The 13358-nt window shown below is 46.8% G+C and overlaps 1 protein-coding gene across 1 annotated transcript in view; it reads right to left on the reverse strand.

Moving 5' to 3' along the window:
- met (MET proto-oncogene, receptor tyrosine kinase) overlaps positions 1-13358 on the reverse strand; it is a gene marked incomplete at its 5' end in the record, with an annotated part of 91798 nt that overhangs the window by 16505 nt on the left and 61935 nt on the right. Inside the window, 4 exons of the mRNA XM_080475796.1 lie at positions 1350-1484; positions 2487-2640; positions 10760-10909; positions 13070-13279. Of these exons, the coding sequence (XP_080331922.1) occupies positions 1350-1484; positions 2487-2640; positions 10760-10909; positions 13070-13279 (649 nt within the window). The remainder of the gene's footprint in view (positions 1-1349; positions 1485-2486; positions 2641-10759; positions 10910-13069; positions 13280-13358) is intronic.

Here is a 13358-nt window from a genome sequence, read left to right on the forward strand (position 1 = left end):
GTAACATCCACAACTATTGCAGTGGGGGACGCATGAGAACCTGAACTGTACCGTACCGTACCGTACAGGCACATTCTGTGCAGTGGAAACGAGGATTTTGTGAAATCCAGTGACCATGTCCCCTGCCCTCTGGTAGCGAGAGAGTACAATAGAAACATAGATGGGGGGATTGAACTTTTGTGATACATTATTAGGAACTGTAAAGCTCTCAATAAGTGATATCTAATAGTTTTTACTAAAATAAAGTCATCCGAGAGATTATACTGCAGATTTTTAAATAATGCCAAGTGTTTTGTTTCAAAAGTTTATATTTACTCGAATATAGAAAAAAGAAGAAAGATCTATGTTAGTATTAAACCATTTACCAAACGCAAAAACAAAACAGTACAATGTCCAAAAAGCAAGTCCTCCCACTGTAGCTTGCATGGATTAAAATGTATTAAAAATGTGGCTCTGATCCTCCAACAATAGAGTTTGGATAAGTGTCAAATAGGTTATGTTCATTTCATTTTTCATTTCGAACATGCAAAAATCAAATAAACAGTTCACACGGATCAACCTAAAGATATCTCACCAGACAAACACCAGATAAGTAACAGCGGGACAATACAATCTGGTTCCATGTCCAAAAAGGACGAAGGGAAGAAGTGTAACTTATTAAATCCCTCCACTTCTTTAGCTTCTACTGATTTATTAATCAATTATTTAAACATGTTAGAACAATTATATTGACACTAATTATTTGTTGAAAACATAAATAAATTCCACATATTTTGTTAAAACGATGTAATGACATATAACATATAATACATTTAATAAAGTCTAGTCATGATTATGGAAGGATATTAATTTGAAATATGACAAAATAACTACATTTATTCTCTCTCTCTCTTTACTTTTGTATTTTTCTGCGGGCCAGATTGAACCTTTTGGATTAAAATCCAGGAAATGTATGTTTACAAACAAAAACAAAAAGACATAAATGAAATAATAATAAAATGATTTGTTTCTAGCGGAGGGTTGGGGAATGGGGGGTGGGGGGGGAATCTTTGTGTTTGTGCCTGGGGTCCTGCTCTCTGATGAGTGTGAGTGTGTGTGTGTGTGTGTGTGTGTGTGTGTGTGTGTGTGTGTGTGTGTGTGTGTGTGTGTGTGTGTGTGTGTGTGTGTGTGTGCGTGCGTGAGTGCGTGTGCATGTGTGAAAAGGGTTAGTTCACAACATGCACCGCTCGCGTAGCGCTTAGCCCCAAAGGAAGCGGGGGGAGGGGAGGGGAGGGGGAGGAGAGGCGGGATGACAGGTGAGGCTGGTGGGGTTCTGGGTTCTGGGTTCTGGGTTCTTGTGGTTGACGTACCCTCCAGCAGGGTGGTTCTATAGTCGACTGACTCGTGGGAGACCATTTCGTTAGTGGGGCTGACGCTCCTCGCGTTAGCCAGCCTGTCCAGATGCTGGATGTGCCCCCGGCCATCATACCACACCTCAGACAGATCTGGAGAAAGAGGGGGGGGGGGGGGGGGGGGGGGAGCAGGAGGGGGAGGAGGAGGAGGAGGAGGAGGAGCAGAGGAAGGAGGACGAGGGATGGAGTCGGAGGAAGGAGAGAGAGAGAGACCAGTTACTGAGAGAGCAAAGCGTTTCCACCAGTGCACCAACATCCACCCTCCTGTGAAAGCACCAGGTAAAAACACAACCCAGCGCACGCACATGCACACAAGATGGAGACACAACGTCCTCTGGGACTCACGGCGCATTCAGACACAAAACCAGCTTTAAATACTCCCAGGATTTCATGATGTGTCAGAGTCATGCTTCTCCTCTATTGTCACGTCGCTCTCTGACAAATGCAAATTTTTTAAAAAAGCACAGAAATATTGAATTCTTTACGCCGGTTTCTAGAAGTGTTCCTGAGCCCATTCAGTGGTTTCTCATACATAAAGACTGAGGGCCTGTCCACACGACTCCGCCGATTCATGTGACCACATTGTTTTTGTTCATCATCGACACGCCGCGGCTTCCAGGAGCCTGGGAACAGGTTCCAGAGTAGAGAGGTGAGGAAATGACGCCTCGGCTTTGAGGTGTGGCCGAAAACAAAGATGTCCTGGCCCCGCCTCTCAACCTGATAACCGCTCCATGACCTCACTTAACAACAACAACAACAACGGCGGCGGACTACATGCTCCAGATGGAGCTGCAGAAGCTGCTGATGCTATCTGATGTCAGATTTGTTGATTTCTCTGTTGTTGCGTGCTCCGTGTCTTCTTCTACGTATTTGGGAGTATTTCTATGGGAGAGTTACAGCGCCATCTGTGGGCGAGGCATTTGCACTACATCACTCGGAGTAGCTTTCGCGGTGTCGCGTGGTCGCAGATGCTTCCTTCACCGATGCCGCGTCGAGGGGAAACTTTCTAAGAATGACGGGGAGAATAACGGTGGATTTGGCAGCAGACATTCAGGACGCCTGACCCTGTGACCTCTGACCTCTGAGCGCTCTCACCATCGATGTGCTTGTTCCTCCTCCACATGAGCAGCGTCCCGAGCAGCAGCAGCAGCAGGCTGACACACACACAGCCCACGGTCAGGCCCGTGAAGTCCTGCTCCTGGGCCAGCGTCACCTTTCCCAGGTGCCTGATGGAGTCGGCCTGACGCCACTGAAAGAAAGGCGCAGGAGTCAGAGTGAAAAGGCACTGGAAGAGCTCGGTGTGATGAGACGGGTGGAACTGGAACTGAATCGGGTACATGACAGGACAATGTAGAGAGAGGAGTGAATGTAGATGGAGCCACATAAATAAACATGATTAGATGAGTAAAGACGTTTGCAGTCACTGTGCTGCTCCACTGCTTCATCATCAGCCAGGAAGGCAGAGCCTGCAGCGTCCAGCCTCCTCGTGTGGGACCAGCTCCCAATCTCAGTAGGACGGCTGACACACTCTACTGAGATTAGGATTAACAATCTTTGATTTAATAAAGCACTTAGTGCTGCTTCAGGAGCCTGGACCAGTTTCTAGTGGAGCTGCTATAGGTTAAGACTCCTGGAGGACAATGAGCGTCTTTCCTTTCCCATAATCCTTGTTTCACTATTTCTCGTCACTATGCCATCTCTTTCTCTGTCTCTGTCTCTCTCTCTCTGCCTCTCTCTATCACTCTCTCTCTCTATCACTCTCTCTCTCTCTCCCTGCCTCTCTCTCTATCCCTCTCTCTGCCCATCTGTCTGTCTGTCTGTCTGTCTGTCTCTCTCCCTCTTTCTGTCGCTGTCTCTCTCTCTCTCTCCCTCTTTTTGTCTCTGTCTCTCTCGCTCCCTCTTTCCGTCTCTGTCTCTCTCTCTGTCTCTCTCTCTGTCTCGCTCTCTCTCTGCAAGAGTTCTGACACTGGAACTGGAAGTTCGTGGTCTGAAGCCTCCTGCCTTGAATCATCTGCAGCGACTGGATCTCTGTCCTGCTTGTCTGTCCTCTCTGATTGTCTCTGTCCTCTCACCTCAACCGGAATAGCAGAAAGTACTACTTTCTATTAAAAAGGGAGTTTTCCTTTCCACAGTCGCTTATGATTGCTCATGTTGAATCCTTGGTTTTCCTCTGTAACAGCACCTTGGAATGACTGTGTTGTATTTTGGCCGAATAGAAATAAAATTGAATTAACTTGAATGGGAAACATGACAGAGAGCTTCAAGCTAACTTTTACCACTCTGTCATTCGTTTGTACAATTGTGCAACTTGTCCTTAAATAGTCCTTAAATCCAGAAGCAGGAAAGCCAACGTCAACCTTTGGTCAAACCCTTCTCAGCTGACAGATTGCACAGTGGTTTGGTCTCTTGCTGGTCTCCGTCGGTATCAGCCCGGCTGTGGAGGGGCAACATGTGGACAGGATAACCCGCCCTTCACCTCATGTCAGCTGGGAGGAATTCCCGCCAACTGTGACCTCTTCAGGATAACATGGGGTGAGATAATGTAGAAAACGACGTGTGCTCGTGAAGACCAGGGTAAAAGAAAAGAAAACAAAGAGAAAATGTGAGAGCAGATACGTCTTGCTGATGGTTGTAGAACAGATCGGAATGACTGCTGATGTGTGTGGGAAGGTTACTTCAGACGACCACTTCAAGGGATTAGATACTGCATTATTTAACATTAAGATACTCTTACTTACATTAAGAGTTTTTCTGGGGTGATATGAGACGAGTCCAACAAATCTTTAAAATACGATGGAGCCTGACGGTTAAGAGCTTTATAGGTTAAGAGAAGGATTTCAAATTATATTCTAGATTTAACAGGGAGCCAATGAAGTGAGGTTAGTATTGGAGTGATGCGATCTCTCCTGCTGGTTCCCGTCAGGACTCTGGCTGCAGCATTTTGAGTTAAAAACATTTAAGCAGTTATTTGGACACCCTGATAATAGGGAGTTACAATAGTTACTCTAGAAGTAATAAATGATGGATTAGTTTTTCAGCATCACTCTGAGTCAGCATGTTTCTAATTTTACAAATATTGCGGAGGTGAAAAAAGGCAGTCCTGCAGATTTGTTTAAAGTGGGAGTTGAAGGATAAATCCTCATCAAAAATACCTCCAGGGGTCCTCACTGTGGTACTGCAGGTTAAAGTAATACCATCTAGAGTTACTATATCTTTAGATAACTCGTCTCTCAGATGTTTTGGGCAAAATACAATCAGTTCAGTTTTATCTGAACATTACGGCTCATCCAAGCCTTTATGTCTTCAAGACAAGCTTCTAGTGAAACAAATTGATCAATATCATCTGGTTTCATAGATATATAGATTTGTGTATCATCTGCATAACAATGGAAGATAATGGAGTGGTTCTTAATAACATTCCCGAGAGGAAGCAAGTATAATGTGAAAAGAATAGGTCTAAAACCAGAACGCTGGTTTGAGATCGTCTCAAAAAAGTTTGTAATAAACTCTCCTGACTGACTTTCCAAAACTTTACAGTGAGTTCAAAAGCAGGCAGGTACGCCCACTCTTTGCAACAAACTAAAGTGCTATCTTTCAAAATAAAAGCCAAGGAGCCAAGTCTCCCTCAGATTTGTTGGAAGTTATGAAAATATAGCAGTCAAAGCCTCAGTACTCCTGTAATATGTCCCAGTATCTGTTCTGGTGATTACTGGGGCAGATTACTACAGAATGAGGGTAAAACAATCTCACTGAAAATATTAACAATTACTCAATTTCAATAGCGGGACAGTTTTCCAAATATTTCCAGTATATCAGATGACTGTGCTCATAGTTTGACACGAGTTTCCATGTAGGGAGATAAATAATAAGTCATGACACATCCAGTATGTCCACATGGCATCCAAACAGCAACGCATTCAGACATATGGTATGCAATAACCACACACACACACACACACACACACACACACACACACACACACACACACACACACACACACACACACACACACACACACACACACACACACACACACACACACACACACAGCCTGGAGGCCGATTACATCGCTGATATTGCTTCTGTCATTATTAGGTTTAGTGGAAATGAGGTTTCTGCTCCTGCCTTCCTGTAGATTGGTGCATGTGTGTGTGTGTGTGTGTGTGTGTGTGTGTGTGTGTGTGTGTGTGTGTGTGTGTGTGTGTGTGTGTGTGTGAGGATATTGGCCGACCGTTCCCTGAGATAAAGACTTTCCACTGCAGGCTGGTTGACAGGTGATCAGCGATGGGCGGACAGCGTCGGGTTTGAAGAAGACCAGCAGACGTTATCTCTCAGGATGAGACGAGGACGTCTGGAGCTCAGAATCTAATATCAGTTTGGATCAAAACTGTTCGACCTTTCACAGCCTTCGTCTCATCCAGTTTATGAGTTTGGAAGGAAGTTTGTTTCAAAGAAGAAGGGTACAAACTACCAGACCACTACACGTGATTTTAAAGGGGCAAAAAGCATCAAGACTTCATCTTTTACTTTTAAACACTTTATCAGCAAGTTTTCAGCAAACAAAAGAAAAAACTAATTCTCCAACCCATTAAAGACTTAAAAAAAAAAAAGTATTTACACTTTGACCCTTGTTGCTGTAAAGGGAATTACTTTGCAGTTCCAAACTCGGTGTAGAGCTGAGGCAGGTTGAAGATGTTGGACACAGATCAGAAATAATCAAACCTGCTGAAGCAATAAAAACCTTCATATCCATGTTAAAAGTGGTGGGCCACAAATCTGGCGTTGTGAGCGTTCCCATGACGACAGTGGCCTCAGTGCTTTGAGAGGGATTTTAAAAAAGTGGGAGAAAATCATGAAGGTCGTTGGTCTCAGAGGCCATAGAGCACCCAGAGCTTTTAATGTCCTCTGTGAAGATGGAAGAAGCCACTACAGAGATGTCCTCGTCTTAGCAGCACTTCATTAGTCAGGTTGTGATGTGGAGCCACCATAGGACCATTCAATGAAGACCTACGGCCCACCCACACCTTCTCAAACTGTATTTAAAGGAGACTCTTTGGTAAGACAGGAAACAAACTGGGAGGCAGAGATCTGACTGCGCTCATGGTGTCGTCACCTCTTGGCCCTGTGTGCCTCTGAACTGTGGGCACAGGAAGTCTGATCATTGCTGAAAGAATGATGAATGAAGTGTTCAAGAAAACCAACTGAAGTGTTGATTGGCCCCGTCAGAGCACAGCAGAGACCTGAAGATCTTCTGAGTGGTGTTTTAGAATGAAAACATTCAACATCTTGTGTCACTCATTGTGGCTCACAGACAATGAAAACCCCAAAGTCACTGTTTCAGAAAATTATAAAGAAAAAATAAGGATATTTTGAACAGAAATGTCAGGCTTCAGAATATTTTGTTCATTTTTATGCTCTCAACACTTTCTTCTGCCTCCTTTTGCATGAATGTCTGCATCAATGCGGCGTGGCATGGAGGCGATCAGCTTTAGACAGCAGCCTTCAGGTCGTCTGCATGGATGGGTCTTCGTCGTCCATGATAACCCAGAGATTCTCTCTGGGGTTCAGGTCAGCCCAGTTTGCTGGCCAATCAAGCGCAGTGACATCACGGTCACCGAAGCAGCTTTTGATCCCTGTGACAGTGTGGGCAGGTGCCAAGTCCTGCTGGAAAAGTAAATCAGCATCTCCATCAAGCTTGTCAGCAGAAGGAAGCATGAAGAGCTCTGAAGTTGGCTGCTAGACGGCGGCGTTGCCTGTGGACTTCAGAAGACACTGTGGAGCGACACCAATTCATTTGCTTGTGGTGGTGATGAATCTGCATAATATTTGGGTTTCACTTTCTGAAATGAGTGAGAAAACATATTGATGTTTTTCATGATATTCAAATGTTTTGAGATGCACCTGTACATGGCAACGTTTTGAAAACTTTCTTCATTTACATGGAAACAGCCGAAATGCTGAAAAAGAAAATATGTTGTCTTCATGACGGGCCTTTAGTGAGTGCTGTTTGTTGTTGTCATGAACACACACACATTAACAATGGGACGCTTTTCAAAAAAAAAACTTCCAGAGAAGGTAAAGCGTCCATCCCTTTATGATCACTGGCAGTTTGTCCACAGTTTGAATCAGAGACAAATCAGTGTGAGTGGGCTCTTGAGTACCCTGATATTTCTTCCTCTGCTTCTCCCTTTGTGCTGATGCTGACGTTTGACTTACATCCAAGTGACAAGACAGCTGGTGGCTGAGCCCGTTCACTCAACACGGCGAGTAATAAATCCTCCCTGGGCTGCTTTTTATAAGGGACCTGCATTAGCGCTGGAGACTTATTGAAGTTCCCTGCAAATGATGTGGAACGCTGCAGGAATGTGCAGCTTTTCCACAGATTTCCCAGAGTATGTAATGAAGGGTTCGACGTCGATCTGTTAGCTCAGATTTTAATAGCTCACAGAGCTGAAATAAAGAATCAAGAAGATTAAATAGTGAAATCAATACTGGAAATAATGAAGAGCTGCAGCACACACTTCATCAGCCCTGATGGCGACGAAACCTTCAAGTTCCTTCCGTGAGCTTGATCATACAAACTGACGGGGACAGTTCAGATCAGAGGTCATTTTGTGGATTTCTGTTTTTCTGAGCAGATGTTTGATCTGGTTTCGTGACTATTCGTGGCACAGAAGGTTTCCTGTCTTCAGTCCTTTCTACAGTGAGCTTCATCACTTTCTCTGAACCACAGGAAGATTGCAGCCATCATCAGCCTTCTATTGACATGATGTTGATTCCTTGAGGAAAGTCTTCTGATATCTGATCTCCATGGACCCCGAGGTGCTCTACGGATCATGAATCCTGAAGATCCACAAAGACCCTGAAGCCTCATCACAATGGAAACATCTCAACAAACACCAGTAAACAGTTTAACACACACGCATGCACACACACACACACACACACACACACACACACACACACACACACACACACACACACACACACACACACACACACACACACACACACACACACACACACACACACACACACACACACGCACATACGCACACACACACACACACACACACACCCTCCACTGCTAAGAAAAAAGAACCATTCACACACCCGCTGAAGCTTTTCTGCCAACAATCGGCAATGCTAGAAGAAGACTCCTATTATAGTGTGTGTGTGTGTGTGTGTGTGTGTGTGTGTGTGTGTGTCTGTCTGGTAAACCTCTACAGGGGGCCACCAGGGGACATCCTAATCAGATGCCCGAACCACCTCAACTGGCTCCCGAATGGCTGAGATCCTCACTCTATCAGGAGGAGTGACGCCTCCACCCTGCAGAGAAAACTCATTTCGGGCTGCTTGTAGCTGCAATCTCATTCTTTTGGTCATGACCCAAAGTTAATGACCATAGGTGAGGGTGGGGATGTAGACCAACCGGTACACAGAGAGCTTTTCTTTATGGCTCAGATGGACTCAGATTTGAAGGTGCTGATCCGCTTCCCAACCGCTTTACACTCAAGTGAACGCTGGAGGCCCTGATGTGACGCCGCCAGAAGGACAACATCATCCGCAAAGAGGAGTGACGTCACCTTCTGGCCCCCCCACATGATGCCCTCCTCCCCCCGGCTGCGCCTTGACACCCTGTTCATTGAAATTATTGACAAAAGGGGGCCAACGCCCACCCGGAACAAGTCCGTCTTAGTGTCGAGTATACGGACGCAGCTCTCACATCCGGGAGTACAAAGACCGGATTGTCCGCAGCAGCGATTCTGGTACTCCATACTCCCTTAGCTCCTCCCACACGACATCTCGGAGGACCCGGTCATATGCCTTCTCCAAGTCCAGAAAACACATGTAGACTGGATTGGCAAATTCCCATGCCCCCTCATAATTTGTGAGAAGGTGAAGAGCTGGTCCATTGTTCTATGGCCAGGACGGAATCCGCATTGTTCCTCCAGTATCTGAGAAGTATGATGCCCCGATAATTGGCACACACTCTCAGCCCTCCTTTTTGAAGATGGGGACCACCACCCCGGTCTGCCAGTCAGATGGTACTGTACCTGAGGTCCATGCGACACTGTAGAGGCGTGTCAACCATTACAGCCCCACAATATCCAGGGCCTTCAGCAGCTCCTGGCGGATCTTGTCCACTCCTGGGGCCTTACCACCAAGGAGTTTTTTAACCACCTTGGAGATCCATAAAGTAATCTTTCCACCTCCAGAGGATCTCCTCACTTGGGCTCAGATTGTATCCACTGTTGCCGAGCACAGCTTGAGATAGACCCCTGCAAGACTTTGCTCGCTCAACTGGTTCAGGTACAACCCTTTTAGACCGCCGATACCCGTCTACTCAGTCCGGAGTCCCCTGAACCAACAAAGCTCTAAAGCCCTCCTTCTTCAGCTTGACAGCTTCCTGGGACGCTGGTGTCCATCAGCGTGTCCATCAGCGTGTCCACCAGCGTGTCCTTGGGTTGCCCAAATGACAGCTCCTTCCACAAATGAGGTCTTGAACAGGGTCTACTCTGACTCAATGTCCCCAACCTCCTCTGGTACATGGGAGAAATTGTCATTGAGGTGGGAATTGAAATAATTTCTTACGGATTCCTCCTCTATCCTTTCCCAGCATACCCTCACTATGCATGTGGGCCTGTCGGGTCTGGCCCACAGTCTTCCTGACCACCGGATCCAACTCACCACCAGATGGTGATCAGTTGAGAGCTCTGCACCTCTCTTCACCTGAGTGTCCAGAACATACGGTCTCAGGTCAGATGAAACAACAACAAGGTCGATCATCGAGCTGAGACCCAAGGAGCTCTGGTACCAAGAACACTTGAGCATCTTTGGTTTCGAACAAGGTGTCTGTTATAAACAATCCATGACAAGCACAGAAGTCCAACACCAACTCACAGCTCGGGTTCAGATCGAGCAGGCTGTTCCTCTCAGTCACCCCCCTCCAGGTTACCTCGCCATTGTCATTGTGAGGGTTGAAGTCACCCAGTAAGACTGTGGAGTCCGTTGGTGGTGCTCTTTCGAGGACCTCACCCACTCGCTCCAAGAAGGCCGAGAAGGCAAGAAGACTGTGGGTTCAAATAAACCTTTCTGTGTGGAGTTTGTTTGTTCTCCCATGTGGGTTTCCTTCGAGTACTCTGGTTTCTTCTCGCAGTCCAAAAATTTGCACGTGAGGTCAATTGGTGATGCTAAATTGCTCCGAGGTGTGAATGTGTGTGGTTTTCTGTCTATGTGCTTGTCCTGTGATAGACTGCCGACCTTTCCAGAGTGGATCCTTCCCTCCCCCATATAAGCTGGAACTGGTACAGAAGATGGATGGATGCAGGAACAAACATCGCGGACAGACTGTGTGTGTGCTCACCTCCACCTGCAGCTCCTTGGAGGTGGCGGCCTGCAGCTCGGTGGGAACGGTGCACTCCAGAGTGTTTCCCACCAGGGTGAGAGTCTCGCAGCTGTGGTTGGAGACGGTGAGGACCTGACACTTCATGGCCTCCTGGTCCATCCGATCGCCCTGCACAGGGAGAGAGGAGAGCAGCGTCGCTATCACCAGACAGGAAGAAATGCCCAACTTACAGGGTAAAATGTGCGTCTGCTTGTCTTGAACGTACTCGCATGTTTGTACATAAACATGCTCGTTTTAGTGCAGCAGGAGGCCATAAAGGGAATAACATTCCTCGCGTGACAGCCTGGGATTTTCCAATTTAACACAGAGCGGAGGCTTGCACCTGTTCCTGTCTCTCTCTCTCTCTCTCTCTCACACACACACACACACACACACACACACACACACACACACACACACACACACACACACACACACACACACACACACACACACACACACACACACACACACACACACACACACACACACACACACACACACACACTTTCACTCTCTCACAAAGCACTGAGTCCACAAACACAACTCGACTTTCCACTAAGTCACACACCAACTCCTAATTAAGACAGAAACAGGAGAGGGCGTGTCCACGCCGGCCGAGTGTGCAGTGGAGGACAACTTGTACAAGAAGGTGTCACGGTTCGAGCACGGCCTTTAAATCAACTGTCACAATGATAATTGGGAGAGAGTTTCGTTGCAGTCTTCTGTTCAGCGATCTGATAAGAGCCTGGCGCCGAGCCAACGCCAACAGCCTTCATGTGCCGCCCTGCCGATGCAGAGCTGTCAGTCAGGGGCAAATATTCTGTACTCAGCTCTCATTTGCAGCCATTTTGGGAGGGGAGTTATCAGATGGCGCTAAATGAGTCCAAGCATCGCCCTTTAGTGGAGGCCAGAGCAGAGTAGGGTTATCAGATCACGTTAAATGTGGCGATGCCTGGTACCAACCCTCGTCCATGAGGGTGGGGGGTGGGGGTGGGGGGGGGGCTCGTCTGGGCCGTAGGGAGGGATGATGGGGGGATAGATGTTGGGTTTGTGGTGGAATTAGCTTCAGGGCCAAGGTCACATCTGGGAAAAGTGTGGAAAAAAAAAAATCCTCCTGCTGAACACAGCTGCTGCAAACCGTCGGGCTGGAGTCAACAAACAGAGTCGGAAAAAAGTGAAGAAAATATGTATTTCATTGTGCTGGTGAAGCAGACTCCAGGGACTGTGGTGGCCCGTTTGAAAAGCAGCATTACTATGTCAAGAGCTTTGACCTCGGCAGCAGAACAATACGAGGGATGGATGAGGGTGTAAACGATGGGAAACTGACTCCACGTCCTGTTTTTCTTTCAGTATTGTTTCCTTCCCAGCCACGACTGAAACATGAATGGTTTCAATGGCGATGAGCGATGGACGATGACGTGCAGCGACACGGACTTCAACCTGGCTTTCTGAAGATAACGAGTGGAAGCAACATGCCCGTGGCCTCTGTCAGGTTCCACCAACAGGTGCCTCCAATTCTTTTATTAGACGGCTCTCAGTCAACACAGTCCTGCTCCGTTCTTGCTCTCGCTGTTCTCCCAAAAGATTTTTATGTATTTGAAATTTGCCACAGCATATAAAGGGAGATTTTCTTCCTTAACAGGCATAAAGTGGGTGACTTTCTGCACCTGTTCCCGTCTGAGTCTGAGAGCATGACTGATCCACAGCTTGGACAACACTGCATTCAAACTGGATTAGAGACAACATGGGATATTTAAAATTGTGACTTTATTCTTCATGTTTCTTTTCTCTTATGAGCATTGTTACTTACATTTTGTTCTTGATTTTTTTTCCCCCCATCACTTTTGACAGTAATAAGTGTTTCTCCTCAATTTTCTGTCACTTTAATTCTCTTTTAACTTTTTTCTTTTCTTTTTTAAGTGAAACTGGAACTTTTGTTGCCTTGTGGGTGTTTGTTTGAGCAACAATGGTGCTGAAAATGCAACTTTTGGAAAATGTCTCCCAAGGTGGGTCTTTCCATTCTGTGGAAAAGGGGTGGGGGGGGGGGCTTTTTCAAAACACTGCTACTGTGCATGTGCACAACGGCGCTAGTGAATAGTTCTTCTGCACATGCTCAGTAGATGAACAATAACAACAATGGCAGCCTCCAGAGTGTCACTTGACTTGTCATGTAAACGGGACCTATAGCTCCTATTTGTGAGCCTTCGTGTTGCTTGCACCCCCTTTTCAAACATGAGACTGGGTAAATTTGTTGAATGTGTTTGTTGGCTGTGTCTGTGTCCTCACTTTCAGCTCCACGATGCTCTTGTTGTCCTTGGACGTGAGCTTGGGGTCCTGGAACAGGGGGTCTTCCACGTAGATCAGGTCCCACTGCTTGGTCGAGTAGCCGTCCAGGACGAACGCCACCTTGGTGACCACCGGGGGCTGCAGGGCGAGTTTGGCCAGAGAGGGCGTAGTGCACTGGATGGTGGTCCGGTTTTCACCGTACACGCAGCTCTGCAGACGACAGGTGGGTGGTACCACAGACAGACAGACGTTAGGACGACAGCACAACCAGACAAGGAAATATGAGCAA

This window comes from Lipophrys pholis, assembly GCF_963383615.2.
Source record: "Lipophrys pholis genome assembly, chromosome: 11".
Lineage (NCBI taxonomy): Eukaryota > Metazoa > Chordata > Actinopteri > Blenniiformes > Blenniidae > Lipophrys > Lipophrys pholis.